Below are 25,015 nucleotides of genomic sequence, written 5' to 3'. Positions count from 1 at the left end.
AGGCCACAGGCAGGTAAAATTGTAGCTCTGCCTGCCTGGCACCTGGTGCCAGGCCATTGCTGAGTTCTGGCAGCAACTTCTGCAAAGACCAGGTGCAGCACGATGACAGTAGGTATTGTATGCAGTGACCAGCAACCCTGTAGAGCAACATCTCTGTTGCTCACAGTGCCATGGTGCTAATCTCACTCTTGTGCCTCCCTAGGCTGAAGAGTCATATTAGCTGGTCTGAAGCATATGATAGGACAGTCAGGCAAAGCTCTCCAGCTGGTCACTTTCGTGACCAGGTAGCCAGCTGCACTGAGCATGGTGCCACATCAAAGAGGGCATGACTTCTGGCTGCAGCTCTTGCCACAGCACTGCCTGTGTATTTTTGCCATCACAAGGAGCCTGCAGTGAACATCATCATGCTCTGCACCTACTGACACATTGGATGACAGTGCACACAGTGCCAGGTTGCTGGCCAGGAAGAAATAGGTGCACAGGGCCCCACATCTGGGTAAGAAGCACTAAAGTATGAGATGGAGACTTATAGCAGGTGTTCCCATTCTCCTGGACTGCAGAAAGAGGTCTGCTGGAAAACAAGCATTTTTGGTTGATGGTGGTGATATGCAGGGTGATGCTTATGCTGGAGGAGAGGGACAGCTTGTCCTTGGTGGCTCCGGTGGTGACATTGTATTTCATGGTCTGCTTCCAGTTTAGAATTCCATCTGTCTGTAGCTTACAAAGAATTGCATAGTAATTCTTAGAAGTGAATTGTTTGACTGTGTGTTTACTACTTTCTGTATCTTTCATCTTTCCATTGTTTTGGCTTGGGCAGCCACAGTTCTTGCCTTTAATAGGACTAGACACCCAGCTGAAAGTCACCTGCACAGCACTGTAGTTCTCAACCTCCATTTCAATCAGGATCTTGAAAGGGGCCCTTAAACTGCCTCCAATCTTCTCTTCTACTCCATGATGCATCTGTTGCAGTCCAAAATCAAAGATGGTACTGTCACTTTTAGATGGTAGATATGCTATATGAGACTGTAGTAAGTGTAGGGGATCTCGACCTTACAGTGTCATCCAGGTCAGTAGAGTCCCCCTGAAGAATGCAGAGCATGTGGTGGAGGGCAGGTTCTCCTGTAGGCAGATTCTGCTGTACTTCTTGTGGCTCAGTATGGCAGCACTGGCATTAGCATCCAACTCCCTCATCTTGCCATGAGCTGTTCCTACCCCTCCCTAACACTAACTGGTGGCAGCTCTGCTCCTCTGGTCCATTCCTGCCCTAGTCATCTCTTTTACTTGTGGGGACTGGGGAAATGGCTATTGAAACTAATGTGATAAATCCATAGAGAATTACTTGTAGCATCCAAACATACTGGGGTTTAAGAATGAACTATGCTCATTTTAAGATGTTTTCCACAATTTCCAAAACAAAATGTATTAAAAACCATAAATTATTTATATCCAGGATGAATAAATTTATCTGAAAAGCATTCATGGGGTTTCCAGTGAGGGTTTCAGATTCAAGGGCCTAAAGACTTCCTTTAACATTATCTGCTAGATCTAGTCTATCATTCTCCAGTTCTTCCCTGCTCCTTTCTCTGGCAGTAAAGAGGCTTCCCGGCACTCACCCATAGTTCTGGTCACATCTTTGCCCAGATTCCCCACTTTTAAACCACTGGCCTTTTCTTCTAGAATCTCGCAGCACATCTGACGCATACTTCAATAGGATGAACAAAGACATCAGTAAGGGAAAATGCTTACTGCGCACGGTGTGCCTTTCCTGTGGGGGACTTCTTTCTTATCTCTTCTCAATGCTGCTTCTCAGATCCTAATACATCTTGCCATGGTTGCTCCCGGATTACAAAGGTACACTGGAGAGAAAAGGCAGCGCCTCATTCCGGGTCATTAAACATCCTGATGTTCCTGACGCAGAAATTTAGAAAAGATGGTGGAAGAGAAGGCGTAAGAAGTCCACTCCAGATATATTCCACAAATGTCGGCGGGGATCGCTGGGTCAGAATGCCAATGGATTGCTTTGTTTCACTCTAGCTACGGACTGGCAGACAGCGGCACCCAGAGGCCTGGTACGATATCTACCTCCTGTTATTTCTCAAAGTCAGGAGACTGTATTTGCTTTATTTCCAGGACTTATTTTAGGCAGAGGCTGCGAGTCATTATTTCTTTTTGACAAAGTATAAGAAATTAGCCTTTCTGAAAAATTTAAACCAAATGCTTTAAATTATTAAAATTCAAATCGACTTAAAAGAATTCCTACACAATTTTCCCTCTTGACATTTCCTTTTGAAGATGATACACCACTGAAGCTTCTTTTCCTTAAAAAATTTTTGCTCAAGAAATTAGCCATTATAAAAATAATTTTTCATCACAAAAGTCATTCTCACTGTAAATTCTACAATATAACAAGTTTTTTTTTATTATACAAAAGTAGAAAATGCTGATAAAAATTTTAAATCACCAGTAATTATGTGATTATTATATTTGATGACTGTCCACACTTTGTAAATACATATATACTTTTTTTTATTGTGGTAATATACACATAAAATTTAACATCTTAACCACTTTTAAGTACACAGTTCAGTGGTATTAAATACATTCATAATCTTATACAACCATTACTACCATCTATCTCCAGAACACTTTTCAACTTTTAAAACTGAAACCCATACCCATTACCTATTAACTCTTCATTCTCCCCTCTCTCCAGCCCCTAGAAAACATCATCTATTTTCTATGATTTTGGCTACTCTAAATAACTCATATAAGTGGAATCAACTAGTATTTATCTATTTATGACTGGCTTATTTTACACCGAATAATATCCTCAAAGTTCATCTGTGTTGTAGCATATGTAAAAATTTCCTTCCTCTTTTTTTTAAGTTTATTTATTTATTTTGAGAGAGAGAGAAAGAGGGAGGAAGAGAAGGAAGGGTTGAGAGAGAGACAGAAGGAGAATCACAAGTGGGCTCTCTGCTGTAAGCAATCTCATGAACCACGAGATCATGACCTGAGCTAAAATCAAGAGTCAGACCCTTAATCGACTGAGCCACCCAAGCACCCCCAAATTTGCATCCTTTTTAAGGCTGAATAACATTACATTGTATGTACAGACCACATTTTACTTATTCATTCATCTGTTGATGGCAACTTGGGTTGCTTCTAAGTTTTAGCTACTATTAATTATGTTGCTATAAACATGGGTGTACAAATGTCTCTTTTTAAATGTTTTATTTATTTTTGAGAGAGAGAACATGAACAGAGGAGGGGTGGGGGGAGGGGGACAGAGGATCCAAAGCAGGCTCTTGGCTGACAGCAGCAAGCCTGATGTGGGGCTCGAACTCATGAACCATGAGATCATGACCTGAGCCGAGGTCAGATGCTCAACCAACTGAGCCATGCAGGCACCCCTACAAATGTCTCTTTGAGACCCTGCTCTCAATTCTTTTGGGTACATGCCCAGAAGTGGAAGTGCTAGATCATAAGGTAATTCTACTTTTAATTTTTTTAAATGTTTATTTATTTTGAGAGAGAGAGAGTGAATGTATGAGGAGAGGAGGAGCAGAGACAGACAGAGACAGAGAATCTGAAGCAGGCTCCACATTGCTAGCACAGAGCCCAATGAGGGGCTTGAACTCACAAACCGTGAGATCATGACCTGAGCCGAAATCAAGAGTCAGATGCTTAACTGACTGAGCCATGCAGGTGCCCCTATTTTTAATTTTTTGAGGAAATGCCATGCTGTTTTCCACAGTGGCTATACAATTTTAGATTCCTACTAGCAATGTACAAAGGTTTCAAATATTTCACATCCCTACTAACATTTGTTATTTTGTTTTTCTGATAGTAGCCATCCTAATGGGTGTAAGGTGGTATCTCATTGTCTTGATTTGCATTCCCCTAACAATTAGTGATGTTGAGCATCTTTTCATGTGCTTATTGTCCACTTGAATCTTTGTTGGAATTAAATATATATTATTATAACCCCTCAAATAATCAGCTCTTTCATGGATATTACTGGTGGCCTCTATAAACCGGTATTTGTGTTCCCTCAAAATTCATATGTTGAAACCTAATCCCAAGTATAATGGTATTTGGAGGTAGGGTTTTGGAGAGGTGATTAGGTCATGAGGGTGAAGTCCTCACCAGACATCAAATCTGCTGGCACTTTTATCTCAGATTTCTCAGCCCCCAGAACTTATAAATAAATTTCTGTTGTTTACAAGCCACTCAGTTTATGGTATTTTGTTAAAGTAGTACATATGGACTAAGACAGTTGTCTATGCCCTTTGCTCTCTTCTAACATTTCCTTTTTTAGTTTAGAGGCCCACCCTCTGAAACAGGAAGCTAAACCTATTCATAGATACTGATAGATCTAAACCAATAATGGTAAACCTCATTCCCCTTGTCAGTGTTAGCTAGGAATACAGACTTAATAAGCTTACTCAACCATGGTACTATTTTGAGCCATGGAACTATTGTGGGGAAGAGGGCTGGTCTGCATATAGTAGGATATTTAGCAGCATCCCTGGCCTCTACAAAATAGATGCCAGTAGACCCCACCCCCACAGTTATGACAATCAAAAATGTCTCCAGACATTACCAACTGTCACCTCCTCCCCATCATACTGAAAATCACAGGCTCAGGGTATTCCCCAGGTGACTATTATTGAGCCAGGGATAGGTAAATGGTCTAAACTGGTCCAATCACATTGAAAGACAAACTTTGGTTGGGGGGAGCCACTCTCTGAACTTACCGTGGACAAGGAAGGAAGCTCCCTGGTTACTGCTGGCAGAATTCTTATGACCAGAGACTTAAGAAGTTTACAAGATAAGGACAAAGCTGAAAGAATAACAGAAAAAATATAAATAAATTATCATTCTCCAAAATTAGGAAGAGAAAAACAATTTGTGCTAGGTCATGATTCTATCAGGCCTAGAGGGAGCCATACTTTCAAGAATGGCACTGGCACTGTCCAATACAGTAACCACCAGCTACATGTGGCCATTGAGCATCTGAAATATGGCCAGTCCAAATTGAGATGTGCTGTCAGTGTAAAATACGCACCAGGTTTTGAAGATTTAGTACAAAGTAAGAATGTAAAATATATCATTAATAATTATTACATTGATTATGATCATTTGAATTAAGTTAAATCAAATTATTGAAATTAATTTCACATATTTCTTTTTGCCACTTTACTCTGGTCACTAGATAATTTAATATCACATAAGTGGCTTTCATCTGTGGCTCACATTATATTTCTATTGGACAGAGCTGCTCTAGAACACCTGGTTTTTAAGATAACAGATTTTCTAATTATTTAAGGGGAAAAAAAGTTAGAGAGGAAGGGAGCCAAACCATAAGAGACTCTTAAAAACTGAGAATAAACTGAGGGTTGATGGGGGGTGGGAGAGGGAGGGGAAAGTGGGTGATGGGCATTGAGGAGGGCACCTGTTGGGATGAGCACTGGGTGTTGTATGGAAACCAATCTGACAATAAATTTCATGTTAAAAAATAATAAATCAGTGTAAATTAGGTTGGCCTTTTTTTTCTATAGAAAACATCCTACTTGATACAGGAGACTGCTATATTTTAGTTAAACTTTTTTTTTAAGATTTCATTTTTTTAAGTTTTATTTATTTAAGTAATCTCTACATCCAATGTGGTGCTCAAACTCACAACCCTGAGATCAAGAGTTGGATGCTCCTCTGAATGAACCAGCCAGGAAACCCTTTAGGATTTTATTTTTATTTATTTTAATTTTTTATTTTTTAAAAAATATTTTATTTATTTTTGAGACAGAGAGACACAGAGAATGAGCAGGGGAGGGGCAGAGAGAGAGTGAGACACAGAATCTGAAGCAGGCTCCAGGCTCCAAGCTGTCAGCACAGAGCCCAATGCGGGGCTTGAACTCACAAACCGCGAGATCTTGACCCGAGCCGAAGCGGACGCTTAACCGACTGAGCCGCCCAGGCGGCCCTAGGATTTTATTTTTAAGTAATTTTTCCACTCAAAGTGGGGCTCAAACTCACAACCCCAAGATCAAGGGTCGCATGCTCTACCGACTTAACCATCCAGGCATCCCTATAAACTTGTTTTTCACTGTTTATAAAATGATATACCAGTATAGAAATATACTTTCCTGAGGTGTCTGAAATTTCCTTACCCTGTAATTTGTGATCTCCAAAATATAAGCAGGGCTTCTTTTATCACTCATAATTTTTTAACCTCCACAGTATAAGCAACTTAAAAGTTTATTAAAAGTTTACTAAAGGGAATTTTCAGGGGTGCCTGGGTAGCTAGGTCAGTTAAGTGTCTGACTTCAGCTCAGGTCATGATCTCATGGTTCATGAGTTGGAGCCCTGTGTCAGGCTCTGTGCTGAAAGCTCAGAGCCTGGAGCTTGCTTGGGATTCTGTGTCTCCCTCTCTCTCTGACCCTCCCCCACTCATGCTTTGTCTCTGTCTCTCAAAAATAAATAAAGAACATTTAAAATTTTTTAAAGGGAATTTTCAAGCATACAGCATTAGCCTGATTGTGATACTACTTTTATTAAAGGAAGGAAGCATTTCACTGGGGAATTTATCGCTCTTCCCAAATCTTTGGTTTCCTACTATCACAGATATTCCATGGAACAACCACAGAAGTGTAATTCGTTCATCAATTTAGAGTGTTCCTGTATGTCTAATGGACTTGATTTTTTTTTTAAAAAACCTATATTTATCAATAGACATTAGGGTAATGTGTGATGAGGTAGAGCCCTTGGTTTTAGGATCAATGTAATTTTCCCCCCAAAAAACAGCATTTATAAAATGTGTTAAACTCAAAAGCAGAAAATATGTTCCAGGACTGAGGAGGTAGATACCTGAGGGGAAACTTCAGTTAATCCTTTTAATTTTCTTCAACAACATTCCATATAAAGATTTGCTAACTAAAATAGATAATAATTTTGGAAAATCAGAATTACATAGAATTCATCTTAAATTACTTTCTGTGACAAAGGTATTTGAGCATCATAAAACTCAGGCAATTAAAATGCAAATATTTGGATTATTTACATGTACAGACATGTCCTTACATATTATATGGTTAAATAAAGTACCATGCAGAGGCTAGCAAATAAAACTCTTATAGCTACAAATGAAGTAAAACCAAGTATAATTAAGGGATAATCACACTGAAAAAAAGTTCACCATCGAAAAAAGGAAACAGATGATCCTGAAATTATAGTTAAATCAGTGAACATTCTTCAACACATCATAGAACCAAGAGAACTAATGTAGTTTATCTGAAAGAACCTAATTTCTACTTCAAATTTAACAAAAAATCCAAATTGGTGCCAGGCCGTTTTAATTTCCTCCCATGATTAGGTATCAGAGTCTACCTAAACCACAGAAGACACATTCACACACACTTTTAGCAAAACTCTCCACTCATAATTGGCACTGTCCTTGACTAGAGAGAAATGTATATAACATGGCTCTATCTCATTTTAAGGTGACATAGAATATATTTTCCCTCACAAATTATTATGGGAATTAGACTATATTTATGTTATTTCTAGATAGGTCAGTTGTTTCATTCAATTAGCAAATTTTTTTGTGTGTCTCCCATGTTTTCGTACTAGGCACTGGGACACGATGACTATGGGAGACTGAAAACTCTGGATTATCACAGAGCTTCCAATCTGGGGTGAAAGAGACAATAAGTGCCAAAACAAATAAAGCGAATTTTGAAAGTGTTAATCACATTTTAAGTGAGTTTTTAAATTTAGATATAGCTGTTCATATTTTAGAGGACAGAGATTAAATTTAATGACCTTGATACTTTATCTGATCCTATTAAAAAATAAATGGAAATGAATAGGAGCAAGTGGAAACTCTTAGATATTTAGGCCTAAATATTACCAAAAAAGCAAATGAATACCTCACTACGCAAAGAAGAGACTAGTAGAAAAGCTTCAAAATAGTGGACGTGGAATGAAAAAATCCTAATTAAATTTCAATTTTATTCTTCTATAGTAGTTAGACCACTTGTCAGACAACTGTGTCCTAAACGATTATGTGCCCCCATACACTTATTTCTGTTTACGTTTATATTTACATCAAACATATTAAAAAGAGTAATCACCCATGTTCCCTTGGGGTCCTTCAAAACACAGTCCCTAAATCGTGAGTCCCCTTCGGGCATTTTCATAATCAACAAAATATATACTTAGAATTATATAGTGGTCAGCTTCTCCTTCTCACTCCACTGATTTGGGTACTTTACAATCCTCTGTATGGTTAATTATAATTTCTTGTATCTGCTTCAGATTGGTATACCGTGTGGAAGCATCCGAGAGGTTCCAGACAGATGCAAAGACGCTTTCCGCACGGACGCCCTATCTCCGGTAATCACTCAGCAGTCTAGGAGCTATCCGGCCCCACGGCGACCGGTAAAAGTTCTGGCTTAGCGGAGCGGGAAAGGGGGACATAAGGGTCTAACGTCTTTCTAGGAAGCTTTGCCTCTAAACACTTTCAAAGCAATAGCTCTCTATGAAATATTATCGCGTTAAGTCAAATTCTCACGAGAGGACAAGTCGCCGGATGGCGTAATTGCACTACTACGCCTGCGCAAGCTAGGGCAGCCCGCACTTCCGCTTGAGTCGTGCTGTCACTCACAGCCGCTTTTCCCGCCCGGCGGGATGACGTAGTGCTTTCTTTTTCGCTCGGTCAGCCGCTCCGGGCCGAGACCTGCTGAGCTGCGGAGCTATCGCTTCTGGCTCTGCGAGTTGCGGCTCTCGGCGAGATTTCGCGCTGCCTGCCCTCCGCCATTCCGTTGCTAATCGGTAGCGGATCACTTTCCTAAGAGCCGGAAAAAACACAGGAATAAAGAGACTGAATAAGACTCTCGGCTCCCGGCCGTCTTGCTCTGAGTGGCTTCCTCTTCCGTTAGCTCCTGTCCGGAGAAGCTAGGTTTATAATCGTCACTGGATTGTAAGTACCCAAGGCGAAGAGAGCTCACTGCGCCCCGATTTTTGAATATCTTTGTTCCGTGAGAGAGTGTGGATTGGGAGTGTCTGCTGGGCCTTACTTACTGTGTCGAAAATCATTCCGCAGAAGCCGCCATTTGCTTTCCTGCTAGCTAGCTCCCTCTGCATTGTCCGGCAGCGGCATCTGGAGGCTGAAACTTGCATTGCAGCTAATAGATTAAAACGCACCTAACTGGTTTTTAGTCACGACAAATTCATAATAGACTTGGGCCTTGATTCAACATTAAGACAAAATAGACGCTTAGCTCCTGTTCTGCTTAAAACTCTTTGTACTTAAGATTTCAGCTCATAACAAACTGGTCGTTCTGTTGGAACTTTTTAGTGCAACAAGTGATTGTCAGAAAAGTGAATCTCAAAGAAGTAAAGATGAGTAAGAGCAAAGATGATGCTCCTCACGAACTAGAGAGCCAGTTTATCTTACGGCTACCTCCAGAATATGCCTCTACTGTGAGGCGGGCAGTACAGTCTGGTCATGTCAACCTGAAGGACAGACTGACAATTGAGTTACACCCTGATGGACGTCATGGAATCGTCAGAGTGGACCGGGTCCCATTGGCCTCAAAATTGGTAGATCTTCCGTGTGTTATGGAAAGTCTGAAAACCATTGATAAGAAAACATTTTACAAGACAGCTGATATATGTCAGATGCTTGTCTCCACAGTGGATGGTGATCTCTATCCTCCTGTGGAAGAACCAGTTGCTACTACTGATCCCAAAGCAAGCAAGAAAAAGGATAAGGACAAAGAGAAAAAGTTTATATGGAACCATGGAATTACTCTGCCTCTTAAAAATGTCAGAAAGAGAAGGTTCCGGAAGACAGCAAAGAAGAAGTATATTGAATCTCCAGATGTGGAGAAAGAAGTGAAGCGGTTGCTGAGTACAGATGCTGAAGCTGTGAGTACTCGTTGGGAAATAATTGCTGAAGATGAAACAAAAGAAACAGAAAATCAGGGCCTTGATATTTCTTCTCCAGGAATGTCTGGTCACAGGCAGGGCCATGACTCATTAGAACACGATGAGCTTCGGGAGATATTCAATGACCTCAGCAGCAGCAGTGAAGATGAAGATGAGACCCAGCATCAAGATGAAGAAGATATAAACATCATTGACACTGAGGAAGATTTGGAAAGACAGCTACAGGACAAGTTGAATGAATCAGATGAACAGCACCAAGAAAATGAGGGAACCAATCAGCTGGTCATGGGAATTCAGAAACAGATTGATAATATGAAAGGCAAACTCCAAGAGACCCAGGATAGGGCAAAACGACAGGAGGATCTCATTATGAAAGTTGAAAACCTGGCTCTCAAGAACAGATTTCAGGCTGTGCTGGATGAACTCAAACAAAAGGAAGACCGAGAAAAGGAGCAGCTCAGCTCTTTGCAAGAAGAGCTAGAATCACTCCTAGAGAAGTGAGAAGAGTTCTCATACTTAATTTCATTCCTTAGATTGCTCACCATTGAAAGAATAATCTTGGCTTCATCACCTGGACTAGATGTAACTTTATAGTAGTTCCCATTTTCCCCACTGTTTGTTGCTGAATTTGTCTTACAGACAAATATAAATGTGAATTGCTATCTTGTTTGTCATAACCACTTTGTTAGGTGTTTATTCTTTAGGAAGTAGGAATGTGTACATAGATAAATGATTGTAGGAAAATTGTAGGATTAGTGGAATGAACAGTTCAACCTTAGTAATCACACCTTGACTGCAGGACTTTGCTGCTGTTTCTCATTTGCCAGAAGTGGCTGTTGCTTCTCTCTGATGCCATCTGAGAGCTATAAGATCTAGAGTCTAGTCTGCAGGCAGTGAAACTAGTTTGCATATGTTTTCCCATGCAGTGGTAGCTATTTTCTCAGCTTCTGAAAGCATTTGTCCCCATGTAGAGTTGCAAATCATTTCATAAAGTTGTTTTAACAGTAAATAAAAGTAACTAATTTTCACCTCATAATGTGTCTTGCTCTTTTAGGGGTAGTGGAGATCAGATCCTCTTTTGAGGTGGTTTCTTGGTGGGGTTTAATGACTGATTTGATTCTGGTTTGTAGGGAAAAGAAACAGTTATGTGTTGGGTTTTAAGAAATTACAGCAGGGTCTGGGGCGCCTGGGTGGCTCAGTCGGTTAAGCGTCCAACTTCGGGCTCAGGTCACGATCTCACTGTCCGTGAGTTCAAGCCCCGTGTCGGGCGCTGTGCTGACTGCTCAGAGCCTGAAGCCTGTTTCAGATTCTGTGTCTCCCTCTCTCTCTGACCCTCCTCCGTTCATGCTCTGGCTCTCTCTGTCTCAAAAATAAATGTTAAAAAAAAAAAAAATCACAGCAGGGTCAAAGAAATTGGGAAATGCCATCTTTGCCTTATGTTAAGTTTCCAACCCACCTGTTTCATTTGGAGGTTACAAAACACAAGGTATAGAACCTTTCCTAAACTATCCTAACTTTTGTTAGGATACAACTTACTATTTTTATCTTTAAGAGTTACTATAGGGGCGCCTGGGTGGCGCAGTCGGTTAAGTGTCCGACTTCAGCCAGGTCACGATCTCACGGTCCATGAGTTCGAGCCCCGCGTCAGGCTCTGGGCTGACGGCTCCGAGCCTGGAGCCTGTTTCCGATTCTGTGTCTCCCTCTCTCTCTGCCCCTCCCCCGTTCATGCTCTGTCTCTCTCTGTCCCAAAAATAAATAAACGTTGAAAAAAAATTTAAAAAAAAAAGAGTTACTATAGTTTTATTTATAAAACTTAGTATTTTTATCTTTTTTTTCTTTTTTAAGCACTACACTCACTTGGTTAAAATAGTAGAAACAAAGCAAAGGCTATCATACCGAGTACTTTTCACTGAGTCAACATTGGTTTGAATTGATTGCATTTGTAAATATTTTCAACTTTAATCCTGCAGTCATTTAATAGTATTCTCAGAATGGAGGTGATGTGTCCATGTTAGTTAATCAAAATTGTTCATAAAGGAAGTCATCACTATAGTATTTCAAAATTTCTTAAACATAATTTTCATATTCTTAAATTTTACATGTTCTTAAGATTCTAATCTAATGCCTTACATTTAAGCTATTTCTGAAAACTGACAAAATTTGCAAAATGCACTATTGCATGCAGTTCATTTCTGACAGGTTGGGATTAAAGGTTCGTTTGAAAATTGGCCTCATGAAGCAAACATTTAAAGCCCATTTTAATTTTGTATTTGACAGGAAACATCCGTAGTGAAATGTTAAAACTGTGCAGACTTCTCAAGTCTAAAATCCTACATGCTGATGGTGGAAATCTCACAATACTAATTTTCTCTTTCACATTATCTGATTGTTTTCTACCAAAATGTCCTAATTTTTAAGATTTTAGTACAGAATACAGAGGTTTAAGGTTTCTCCCAAGTATCAGACTTTGGATTATTTCTTGATGTTTGCAAATAAGAAGAAGCAAGTTTTCTTAATACGTTAGGATGGTAGGTAGAGGGTTGTCTGGGTGGCTCAGTCGGTTAAGCATTCGACTTTGGCTCGGGTCATGATCTCCCAGTTTGTGAGTTCGAGCCCCGCATTGGGCTCTGTGCTGATGACTCAGAGCCTGGAGCCTGCTTCAGATTCTGTGTTTCCCTCTCTCTCTTCCTCCCCCTGTCACACTGTCTGTCTCTCTCTCAAAAATAAACATTAAAAAAATTTTTTTTTAAAGAAAGGATGGTAGGTAGATAATAAATGCTGTTTTAGTTCATTTGGTATTTTGCTACACTTAAAGCATTGACACCTGAAAAGCTCCCACCATATTTGCCTTTACAGTGAGTCACTTATCAAAAAATTTATTCTTATAAAGGTCTCAACACCACTGATGGCTGAATTCCATCTTTAATAGGAAGGAGAGATGCGGCATACAATAACAAAATGGTCTAGTGATTGTTTGACTCCCATTTCAGTTACTAGCACTATGCTGATTCTCAAATCCATATTTCTGATCTCTTAAGAGCTTCAGATTTAGTATATTCAGCTTATACTAGAAATACTTGTATCTCTCAGGCAACTCAACTCCAAATGTCCCCAAATGGAACTCCTTTCCTCCTTTTCCTTGAAAACTTGCTCTTCCTTGTTTTATGACTAAGTGAAAATGAAGAGCACAATCACCCAACCCAGTTACTGAAGCTAGAAGCTTAAGCCATAACTTTTGACTATTCACCCTCTGACTACTGAGTCTACTTATAAAAAAGCTCTTCAATCACTACTTCATCTCTACTGGCAGTGTTCCAGTTCAAATCATTTTCATCTCTTGCCAAGCAAATGGCAATGGCTTCCTAACTGGTTGTGTGTTTATAAACTTTTTTTCTCACCAATTTAGGTTTTTGAGTTGGCCACCAAAGTGATCTTCCTAAGCTATATTTGATCATGTCATTCCCATGCTTAAAACCCTTCAAAGGTATACCACTGCTTTCAGGACTAAGTTTATATTTTTTTAAAAAACACAAGATTATGAGTACTCCAATTACCTTTTCAGCCTCGTGTCACCACATCTTCCCACTTATTTTTAGCCCATATCTAGAAGACTATTTGGCCAAATCCCACAGATCTCCATTCTCAACCTTAATGTCACCAACTCCAACAAGTCCTTCTTTCTCTCCATCTAGAGCAGCTCTACTATGGCTTTGCTTCTACTCTTTACCTTTTATTCAACAAATACTTATTGTTCTATACCATACCAAATACTGGATATGAAGTACTCAACTACACATTTAGTGTCTGTTATAATCTCATGCACTCTCCAGTAGTCTGCTGGGATAAATACTCAGTTATGCATTTACCATTCTAAAGTGTAAACTACCTATGGCTCATCCCCCACTAGGCTGTAAACTCACTGAGAGTAGGCACTTGGGCTTGTTAGTCACTGTAAACTTACTAAAGGATAGTAAAGAGATCAAAATCTCAAGATCAAGAGATGCAGTGCCTGGGTTTATATGCTAGCTCAGTGACCTATTAGTTGTGTGCTGTTGGACAAATCTGTTTTTTTCAATGTTCTCATCATTAAAATGAAGGTGATAATATTATGTACCTCATAGAGCTGTTGAGTTGTTGGTTGTTGGCTATTGAGTTGATACATATAAAGGACTTAGAACAACGCCTGTAATATAGAAAAATTAACAATAAAAGCAAACTATTTTTGCCTATGTACTAATGTCTGAACATAACAGGGATTAAATAATTTTGAATTAAAAATGATAAAAGTGATAGACAAGTATAAAGAAACAGCTATTTTAAGTGGCTGATTTCAAATTAAAGACTCTAATTACAGAGACACCTGGGTGGCTCAGTCGGTTAAGTGCCCAACTCTTGATTTGAGCTCAGGTCATGATCTCACAGTTGGTGAGATGGAGTAGTGTGCTGAGCTCTGTGCTGACAGTCCAGAGCCTGCTTGGGATTCTCTCTCTCCCTCTTTCTTTCCCTTCCCCACTCATGGTCTCCCTCCCTCTCTCTCTCTCTCTCTCTCTCTCTCTCTCAAAATAAATAAATAAACATTAACCCCCCCTCCAAAAAAACACAAACAAAAAAAGGAAACTAATTACAACAGAAACAAAGTTTGCTTCAAATAATCTGCAGCATAAACAAAGGGACTCTGCTAACTACTATAACTTTGTTTTTTACTTGATTTATTTATAGCTTGGCTTTCTATTCATATTGAGAACTCTATAATGAGTTACAGAGTTATAAGTTATAGAGTTAAGAGTTACCCTCTTATGTAAAAAGAAAAGCTTAACTGAAAAAGAGTGGGATCCATTTCTCTTAAAGTAAGTACTGAGTTACCAAAAGAACTCACTATTCCCACCGTCACCAGGGCGTCCCCAGTCGAGGGAAGACCAGGACCCAGAGAGGTGCGGCGGGGCCTCACCCTGCGGCAGAGCCGCCATTCCAGTTTTCTGATCAAAAGCAGCCACCGACTGTCATGTAAAAAACCCCAAGTAGTTTATCTTCTCTGTTTGAAACTTCTGTGTCTTTAGATTTGACCCTTTGACTCCAGGCTCGACCAACAGGAGCATATCCCCTTTTATTTTGCCTAGTAAGAAATGTGGGGAGTAGGTGGGAACCTAGCCGAAGGGGAAAGCACGAACATCGGCGCCTATTGTCTCTGCCCTTAAATGAAAGAATTTATAAAGTAGCTTTCAATCTCTGTGTTACAATTCATTAAAAGTGTGTACCGAGACCTCGTCCCCGGCGGGCGGGTGCGGGGAGGGCCGGGCGGATGGGGGCGGGGCGGGGGCGGGGGCGGGGGTGGGGGTGGGGCGGGCGCTGCGGGCAGCAGGGCACGCTGGAGGGCCTCGAGCACGCCGGCAAGCCGGGGGTTATTTCTGTGCGCGGGAGCGCGTCCCGAGGCCTCTCCTGGGGTTAAGCGGCTTCTCCCCAGGAGGAGGGAGAGTGGAGAATGGGCGTCTGGCTGTGGGACGCCTGCCCTGAGCTCCAGAGAGTTGCTTCCCACGGAGACCAGCGGAAGAGTGGGCGAACATGAAGTCCAATCCTGCCATCCAAGCCACCATCGACCTCACAGCGGGCGCCTTAGGGGGCACAGCATGTGTCCTGACTGGGCAGCCTTTCGACACAGTGAAAGTGAAGATGCAGACGTTCCCCGGCCTGTACAAGAGCTTCACCGACTGCTGCCTGAAGACGTACTCCCAAGTGGGTTTCCGCGGCTTCTACAAGGGGACTGGCCCAGCGCTGATTGCCTACGTCGCCGAGAACTCTGTCCTCTTCATGTGCTATGGCTTCTGCCAACAGCTTGTGAAGAAAGTAGTTGGATTGGACAAACAGGAGAAGCTGAGTGAACTACAGACCGCAACTGCAGGGTCCTTCGCCTCCGTGTTTGCTGCGCTGGCCCTGTGCCCCACTGAGCTTGTGAAGTGCCGGCTACAGACCATGCACGAAATGGAAATGTCAGGGAAAATAACAAAAAGCCAGAACACAGTCTGGTCCGTCGTGAAGAGTATCCTTAGAAAGGATGGCTTCTTGGGCTTCTACCACGGACTTTCGAGCACTCTACTTCAAGAAGTACCGGGCTATTTCTTCTTCTTTGGTGGCTATGAACTGAGTCGATCATTTTTTGCCTCCGGGAGATCAAAAGACGAACTAGGCCCTGTCCCTTTGATGCTAAGTGGTGGAATTGCTGGAATTTGCCTTTGGCTTGTCATATACCCAGTGGATTGTATCAAATCCAGAATTCAGGTTCTTTCCATGTCTGGAAAACAGGCTGGATTTATGGGAACTCTTGTAAGTATTGTGGAAAATGAAGGAATAGCAGCCTTATATTCTGGAATGAAAGCTACTATGATTCGAGCATTCCCTGCCAATGGATCACTATTTTTAGCTTATGAATATAGCAGGAGGATGATGATGAGCCAGTTTGAAGCATATTGAAGTGTCTTGGTGAACTGGATCTAAGTAAATGCCTTAGAGGACTATAGTTTATCTCTGGTTTCATGGAGTACTGGACCAATGTGGAATTATTTTTTACTTCATGGGAATTTTGTTTTTGTCTTCCCTTCTTCTACCCTAAACTTTATGGAAGATCTTCTATTTTACATCATATAATTTCTACCCATAATTGTATTAAAATAGAAGATGACTGCTCTTGTGTTTGGTGGGATATACAGAGTGAGCTGGTGGTCTGTGAACCTGTTCTGAATGCTAAATCTAGTTATATCACGGCTTTTGCATAAACCTGTACATGTACATGCAGTTTAGTTGGTTATCTGTTGTGAGTAAAACAGTTTGGTCCCATGTTTAATGTCATATCAGCAGAAAGAGGTAACCATGTTTCATGAAGATGATCATAAATGATAGCTTAACCCATTCTGCTTAACATGTTCTCTATACTAGGCAATTAAAGTTTTAAAAAAGTTTTTGTGTGGTGCTTGAAACCCCAAATACCCACCTAGATTTTTAAGAGGACAACATACTTGCATACTGATGTGGCTTCCACATTGTTGAGTACAGTTTCAGAGTAAGCATCCTGCAATTTCTCTATTCTTAAAATAGTGGCATTCACTTTCAAAGTGTGATCATATTCGGCACTCTTAGGTGTAGCCTACAGCATCAGGACTTGGGGAAGTAGTGCAGGCTTCATCTGTACCAACTTTCCCTCTTTTTCCCTCCCAAAGAGCTTCCCCTCTGCTGGGCTTTAGATTGAGGGACGGATAAATGGAATGGGGCTATTGAAGCACTTTGGACCATTCATTGTCCTCTCTGCCTCCAACAGTCAGAAACCCTTCCAGGGAACATAGAGCACCAAAGCCAAGGGATCCTTTGCTCATTGTTTGGCGAGCAAGTAAATGAAATTCTCTCCTCACAGGAAAAACCAAACAGAATTTAATACTTGCACTCCACAGTAAATAATGCTAGGGCTGACCCATCCTGAAGTCTACCTCAGGATCTATAACTCTTTGTCATTCTTTTACAATGTTGGAACCTTCTAAATTTGATATTGGCCATCAGGGAAATTTATTGATGACTGTATATTGGGTGTAACTTTATAAAGCAATGAAACATGAGAAAAGCAATTTATTAAACTATATCATATGTATGTGTAAAGCACTGATAAAAGAAAAACCCAGAAAACAAAAAAACAAGACATATTTCATCTGATCCACACAGACTTGTAGATGAGCAACTGTTCTTTGGCCATATGGTATAGGGGGTCATTCTTGTTACAGCCAAAGTAAGCCTCATTATTCCTTGCTGCTCAAAGACAAGCAGAATTTCTCTCAATAAAAACTGTTTTTAAACACCTTGGAAAGCTGAAAGCAAGCCAGCTACCAGTCTTAGTAGTAGTCCACACCATGTGTATCTATCACCATTGGAAATTTTGTGTGGAATCTCCAGTTCCCCTTAGCTTTTTGCTATCTGTGAAGCTTCAGCAGTAACTCTAGGCATAGTCCCAGAAACAAGAGGGTCAGAGAAATGAGATGTTGACAAATGGGGATTGCGGCAGACGTTTGGGGAGGGAAAACTCAGTGTTGGGCTTGGTGTGCTGGAGAGCAATGGTTGGTCTTCCATTTGCTTTTTCTTTAAAAGAAAACCACTTTTCTACTTAAAAAAAATTTTTTAATGTGCATTTTTTTTATTTAAAAAATTTTTTTAACGTTTATTTATTTTTGAGACAGAGAGAGACAGAACATGAACATGGGAGGGGCAGAGAGAGAGGGAGACACAGAATCTGAAACGGGCTCCAGGCTCTGAGATGTCAGCACAGAGCCCGACGCGGGGCTTGAGCTCACGGACCGTGAGATCATGACCTGAGCTGGAGTTGGACGCTTAACCCACTGAGCCACCCAGGTGCCCCTTTAATGTTTATTTTTGAGAGAGACAGAGTGTGAGAGGGGGAGGAGCAGAAAGACAGAGGGACATAAGAATCTGAAGCAGGCTCCAGTCTCTGAGCTGTCAGCACAGAGCCCGACGAGGGGCTTGAACTCACGGATCATGAGATCATGACCTGAACTGAAGTTGGATACTTAACCAACCGAGCCCTCCTGGTGCCCCAAACCATTTTTCTACTTTACTTTTGAGTTACTTATACATTTATGTTCTTTTTTTTATAGTGATAATGATAGGTCTTTAATAGCTGTCCTTTCAAGCCTTCAATTGTTTTTTTTTCTTTTTTCTTTTAATTTTCTTTTTTATTTTTTAAATTTACATCCAAATTAGTTAGCATATAGTGCAACAACGATTTCAGGAGTAGATTCCTTAGTGCCCCTTACCCATTTAGCTCATCCCCCCCTCCCACAACCCCTCCAGGAATCCTCAGTTTGTTCTCCATATTTATGAGTCTCTTCTGTTTTGTCCCCCTCCCTGTTTTTATATTATTTTTGTTTCCCTTCCCTTAGGTTCATCTGTTTTGTCTCTTAAAGTCCTCATATGAGTGAAGTCATATGGTTTTTGTCTTTCTCTGACTAATTTCACTTAGCATAATACCTTTCGGCTCCATCCATATAGTTGCAAATGGCAAGATTTCATTCCTTTTGATGGCCGGGTAATACTCCATTGCATATACTCCATTCCACATCTTCTTTATCCATTCATCCATCGATGGACGTTTGGGCTCTTTCCATACTTTGGCTATTGTTGATAGTGCTGCTATAAACATGGGGGTGCATGTCTCGCTTCAAAACAGCACACCTGTATCCTGTGGATAAATGCCTAGTAGTGCAATTGCTGGGTCATTAGGGTAGTTCCGTTTTTAGTTTTTTGAGGAACCTCCAGGCTGTTTTCCAGAGTGGCTGGACAAGCTTGCATTCCCACATTTATGTTCTACATTTCATACTTAAATGGTCAGTAGCTACTTAGTGGAACTTCATCCAAACAGACCTGGATTAAGGAAGAAGAGAGAGCAGAACTGGCTTCCAGCAGGAAGTGAATGTCTTCAGAGTCCACAGGCCCCCTGCCCAGCACTTGTGAGCTTGTCTCACTCCTGTTGTTGGCATACCTTTCTACGTGTTGTCTATCAAAGGTTTAACAATATCTTCAAAAGACATAGTTTTCAAAAGAAATAGGTCATGATCTTACAGTGCCTGAGTTCAAGCCCCATGTTGGGCTCTGTGCTGACAGTGCAGAGCCTTCTTGGGATTCTCTATCTCCCTCTCTGTCCCAACCCTCAAAATAAATAAACTTATTTTTTATATTTTATTTATTTTTGATAGACAGAGAGCACAAGTGAGGGAGGGGCAGTGACAGTCGGAAACACAGAATCCGAAGCAGGCTCCAGGCTCTCAGCTGTCAGCACAGAGCCAGACACGGGGCTCAAACTCACAAACCACGAGATCATGACCTGAGCTGAAGTTGGTTGCTTAACTGACTGAGCCACCCAGGCTCCCCAAAATAAGTAAACTTAAAAAAAATGGTTTGAGGCAGCTAAGGAAGAACAAATTCTAAGTCAGGAGAATTTTTTTCCACTCAATTTGCTTAACTTATGATTTGATATTTGGGTACAATTTGTATAATTTTAGATCTGTACTCCAGACAAAGATAAGGTAACTTGAAATAATGTGTTTAGAGAAATTTGGAGTTTTATATTATTAAATTATTTACCTAATTAAAAATATTTAATTCACATCATTTATAATGTACCATATTTACCTCTGGGTATTCAGACATTAATGTATTTGGTTTCTATCCTCAAGGATCTGATGGTTTAGATGTTTGTTTTACAGTTAGAAGAATGATATTCTAGAATAAAATTTAAAAAAAATTTTTTTAGTGTTTGTTTGAGAGAGAGAGAGAGAGAGAATGTGAGCAGGGGAGGGGCAGAGAGAGAGGGAGGCACAGAATCCAAAGCAGACTGCAGGTTCTGAACTGCCAGCACAGACCCCAATGCGGGGCTCGAGCCCATGAGCCATGAGATCATGACCTGAGCTAAAGTTGGATGCTTAACTGACAGAGCCACCCAGGTGCCCCTAGAATAAAATTTTATATGAAAAAGTAGAATATAGGGGTTCCTGTGTAGCTCAGTGGGTTAAGCATCTGACTTCAGCTCAGGTCGTGATCTCGCAATTCTTGAGTTGGAGCCCTGTATCAGGCTGTCTGCTGTCAGCACAGAGCCCACTTCAAATCCTCTGTCCCCCTCTCTATCTGTCCCTCCCTTGCTCATGCTCTCTTTCTCTCTCAAAAATAAATAAACATTAAAAAAGGTAGAATCCAAATTGTATGTGTGTGTAAAATGAGTGATGGGATCTCTGAATTTAAGGGGCTGCCTCTTTCCCTTAGTTGTGTTTTCTTTTTGTATAGTTGGGTTTTTTGTATTCCTTAAATTGGTGCATGGTATTTCTTTTTCTCCATAGTTTTATTGAGATTTAATTGACAGATAACATTGTGTAAGTTAAGGTTTACAATGTGATGATTTGACATATGTATATCTTGTGAAATGATTACCACAATTAGGTTTGTTAACACATCCATCACCTCACAGTTACCATTTATTTGTGTGTGTAGTGAGACGGTTATTTATCTCTAAGATGTAAATTGTCAAATCTGTTGTTCTGATGCCTGGTCTTATTTTAAACTTCACTTTGACATAATGTAATTTAACCCTCATCTTTGAAAAATCTTTTCTGATATTTATTATACCTTTTGGTATACTGTCAGAGCCAAATGGTCTGCATCTTGCAATGCTACAGTGATGTTGTAGCTAGAAATTCATTCTGGGGCGCCTGGGTGGTGCAGTTGGTTAAGCGTCCGACTTCAGCCAGGTCACGATCTCGCGGTCCGTGAGTTCGAGCCCTGCGTCAGGCTCTGGGCTGATGGCTCAGAGCCTGGAGCCTGTTTCCGATTCTGTGTCTCCCTCTCTCTCTGCCCCTCCCCCGTTCATGCTCTGTCTCTCTCTGTCCCAAAAATAAATAAACGTTGAAAAAAAAATTTTTTTTAAAAAGAAATTCATTCTTTGTCTAGCTTTCATGGGATACCAAGCTGTAGCAATTGTTCAGTATATGTGATACCTCAGAAGGACCATATCTGGCAATGGAGCATCAAAGCTGATATTTTGTTTGAACAAGAAAATTGTTCAAAAAATTTTTCTTGTTCAAACAAGAAAGTATCTCCAAGTTGCTGAATTTGAAAGAAAAATAGGTTATTATTTTTTTTTTTTTTTGGCCCAGGGTTCTAAAGACAAGTGATGATACTTCTAGGAAGTAGTTGTGTACATAAAATACTCACAGGAGATTTTTGCTCAAATTCAGAAAGTACCCTCTATCTGGAGTCTGCATTTCCAACTTGAGCACCATTGAAAGCCTGTAACTCTCTAATCTCTCTGGTCTGTCCAGATTCATGTGGAATGGCCCAGAAGTCTTTGCTGAGAACGTTTTTAGAAAGTTAATTATTGGGGCGCCTGGGTGGCGCAGTCGGTTAAGCGTCTGACTTCAGCCAGGTCACCATCTCGCGGTCCGTGGGTTCGAGCCCCGCGTCGGGCTCTGGGCTGATGGCTCAGAGCCTGGAGCCTGCTTCCGATTCTGTGTCTCCCTCTCTGTCTGCCCCTCCCCCGTTCATGCTCTGTCTCTCTCTGTCCCAAAAATAAATTAAAAAAAAAAAAAAAGAAAGTTAATTATTTCAGTGTTGGAACTATTATCCAAGCCTGTGGCCTGCTTCATGTGCTGCACCATCCACAGTGTTCTCAGCTCCCTCCTGATGCCAACGATTACTCTTTGTCAATGATGTTTAAGAGGTAGATTAGCTTCTTCCTGTGTCCTGACCTTTTTCAGGTTGATGGTGGTCAACTGATGACTGGTTCACTGCATCAGGCTTAATGGCTTTTTTGAAAACAGTACAAAACATTTGGTATTACTGGCTTTGAATCTGTATCTTGAGGTGAAAAACTCCACAGTGGGTAAACAGTTTTATAGAAATAGATGTCTGTTAACAATCCTGCACATTCAGGGGGTGGGAGGATTTCCCCAGAAAGGGTATTATGTCTGCCAAGGGGAAGCCAGATTGTTGTCTTTTTTATTTATTTATTTACTTTGAGAGACAGCACAAGTGGGGGAGGACCAGAGGGAGAATCTCAAGCAGACTTCACACTGCCAGCATGTAGCCTGATGTGGGGCTCAAATCCACAAACTGTAAGATCATGACCTGAGCCAAAATCAAGAGTTGGGTGCTCAACCAAGTCATCCAGGCACCCCAGATGGTCGTCTTTATAATGAGTAGTTCTACTCCAGCCTAAAGTCGTTTCATTAGGTTCTCATCAGCCACCTGGACTCTTGGCAGGCCTTAACTAGGGCAACCTTCCATGTACCTTCTTTTCTGTTAAAAGACAAATGGCTCTTTGGTGCATTCAGAGGAAAGGCTTCTTTCTGCCTTTGGAGAAATGGCTTACTCTTCTCTAGGCAGCACTCTGGGTTCCCAATCTAGTTCTTGGAGATGTTGCCCACAAAAAGTCTTCCTTGTGTCCTTGACACCAGACATAAGAATATTCTCAGACTCAGGTGTCCATTGGGTCATCAAGAAGCTGCACAGCAGAGTTAGTCTTCAGCTCTTGATGTGGAGACTACCATGGTGCTATTCCTGTCTTCTGTAATACAGGAAGGCCCCTGGGTTTCTGGGCTTTGTGTCCTTGAGGGAAGGCTTGGTTGAAGTTAAATATTTTAGTGAGAATACTTCATTGTTAATTCCATGTGCTTATGTTCTATCACATATGCAGTATTTTTTTCTAGTTAGAACTCAAGTTCACAGAATTGGATTATAATAAACTGTCATCATTAGTCCATATATGACCTACATTATTTATCTACTTATACATCCAATATCATCTATCTATTTCTCTGTCTAGTTATAAATCTAAATAGTAATGGGAATTTATAAACATAGCACCTCTCCCAAATGCTAGGGACTTGGTAATAATCTACATCTACCCATATACATGGTCCCTCATACCTGTCTCCACCTTCACCAAATGAAGATAATCATCATCCCGAATTCTATGTACATCATTCTTTGCTCTTTTGAATATGCTTTTAGTGTATTATATATTACTCCCCTGTATATATTTTTCATTTAGTTGTTTTAAACTTTATAGTAAAGGTAAAAATACTGTATCTAATACTTTGCTACTTATTTTTCCACTTAATATTTATTCTTAAAATCCAATAATGTTGTGTTACTGTAATTCATTTATTTTGGCTACTGTAAAACATTCCATTTTGTGAGTCTACTGTCATTTACTCATTAGTTGGTGGGCATATGGGTTGTTTCCTGATATTTTCTCTTGTGCACACAGCTAATATAAATATTCTTATACCTCTTTTTTTTATTTAAAAAATTTTTTTACGTTTATTTATTTTTTATAGAGAGAGACAGAGCACAAATGGGGGAGGGGCAGAGAGAGAAGGAAACACAGAATTGGAAGCAGGCTCCAAGCTCTGAGCTGTCAGCACAGAGCCCGATGCGGGGCTCGAACCCACAAACCACGAGATCATGACCTGAGCCAAAGTCAGACACTCATCTGACTGAGCCACCCAGGCGCCCCTCTCATATATACCTCTTGATGTAAATGTGCAAGAGTTTCTCTTGGATATATAACTGGGAATAGAAATTATGGAACTCTCAGGCATTTATTTAGGAGTAATTATGCAATTTAGTAGATAATGCCTGGCTTGTACCTTATCGTATCTTTTATTTTTATTGAGGTTTAGTTGACATGTAACATGTTAGTTTCAGAGGTACAACATAATGATTCAATATTTGTATGTATTATGGAATGAAATGAAATGATCCCCACAATAAGTCTAGTTATCATCCAACCACCACACATATTTATAATATTTTTCTTGAGATGAAAGATGTTAAGATCTGGTCTCTTAGAAACTTTTAAATGTACAATACAGTAGTATCAACTATAGTCACCATGCTGTACATTACATTCTCAGGACTTGTCATTTTTACATCTTTAGGATGTCTATTGGTGAGTCCAAGTCCTTGATTTTAATACAAATTTATTAATCTTTTATTCCAGGGCCAGTATCTTTTTAAACATTTTTTTTTAACATTTATTTATTATTGAGAGACAGAGAGACACAGAGTGTGAGCAGGGGAGGGGTAGAAAGAGGGGGAAACACAGAATCTGAAGCAGGCTCCAGGCTCTGTCAGCACAGAGCCCAACGCGGGGTAACTGTAAGGTCTGTTTACCCTGAGAAGAGGAACTGTCCATCTCCCTCTAGAAATGCCAAGTGGAACAGCCCAGATGAAGCTACTTATACACTTCACATGCAAACTGTGTGGGATTGGCTTTATGATGACGGTGATACTCGCCCACTGAATATGCCCATCACCTAGATCATTGTAAATGCTGAATTTAGGGCAGGCCCTTTCACATGGGCATCCCATATTACCTTATTGTTGCAAAACCAAAAAACAGTTTGGGATGCCTAATCGAATTTTCTGTCTCAGCTTCTCCCTAAGAGTCTTCTACATGCTAATAAAAACATTAAATTAATTAACAAGAGATTGGGGAGAGGCCAGGGGAGAGACAAAG

The 25,015-nt window shown here is 40.6% G+C and overlaps 4 protein-coding genes across 4 annotated transcripts in view; 2 read left to right on the top strand and 2 right to left on the bottom strand.

Moving 5' to 3' along the window:
• Positions 1-1,829, bottom strand: part of LOC125166778 (protocadherin gamma-C4) — a 170,476-nt gene extending 168,647 nt beyond the window's left edge. Inside the window, exon 1 of the mRNA XM_047860923.1 lies at positions 1,747-1,829. The gene's annotated coding sequence lies outside the window, so the exon portion shown is untranslated. The remainder of the gene's footprint in view (positions 1-1,746) is intronic.
• A 2,941-nt stretch (positions 1,830-4,770) lies between these two features.
• The window catches only part of LOC125166956 (protocadherin beta-15-like), a 56,456-nt gene continuing 36,211 nt past the window's right edge, over positions 4,771-25,015 (bottom strand). The window contains exon 3 of the mRNA XM_047860932.1: positions 4,771-4,846. Within this exon, the coding sequence (XP_047716888.1) occupies positions 4,805-4,846 (42 nt within the window). The 3' untranslated portion in view covers positions 4,771-4,804. The remainder of the gene's footprint in view (positions 4,847-25,015) is intronic.
• TAF7 (TATA-box binding protein associated factor 7) lies at positions 8,714-10,987 on the top strand. Its single transcript, XM_047860941.1, has one exon. The coding sequence runs from the start codon at positions 9,406-9,408 to the stop codon at positions 10,453-10,455; it is 1,050 nt and encodes a 349-aa protein (XP_047716897.1). The 5' UTR covers positions 8,714-9,405; the 3' UTR covers positions 10,456-10,987.
• Positions 15,409-16,866, top strand: LOC125167070 (mitochondrial ornithine transporter 1-like). Its single transcript, XM_047860942.1, has one exon. It carries the CDS (start codon positions 15,514-15,516, stop codon positions 16,417-16,419), a length of 906 nt encoding a protein of 301 aa, XP_047716898.1. The 5' UTR covers positions 15,409-15,513; the 3' UTR covers positions 16,420-16,866.

The sequence above is a fragment of the Prionailurus viverrinus genome, chromosome A1 (genome assembly GCF_022837055.1).
Source record: "Prionailurus viverrinus isolate Anna chromosome A1, UM_Priviv_1.0, whole genome shotgun sequence".
In the NCBI taxonomy this organism is placed as follows: Eukaryota; Metazoa; Chordata; class Mammalia; order Carnivora; family Felidae; genus Prionailurus; species Prionailurus viverrinus.
Note: the sequence above shows the minus strand (reverse complement) of the source record. Positions and strands in the feature narration are given on the sequence as shown.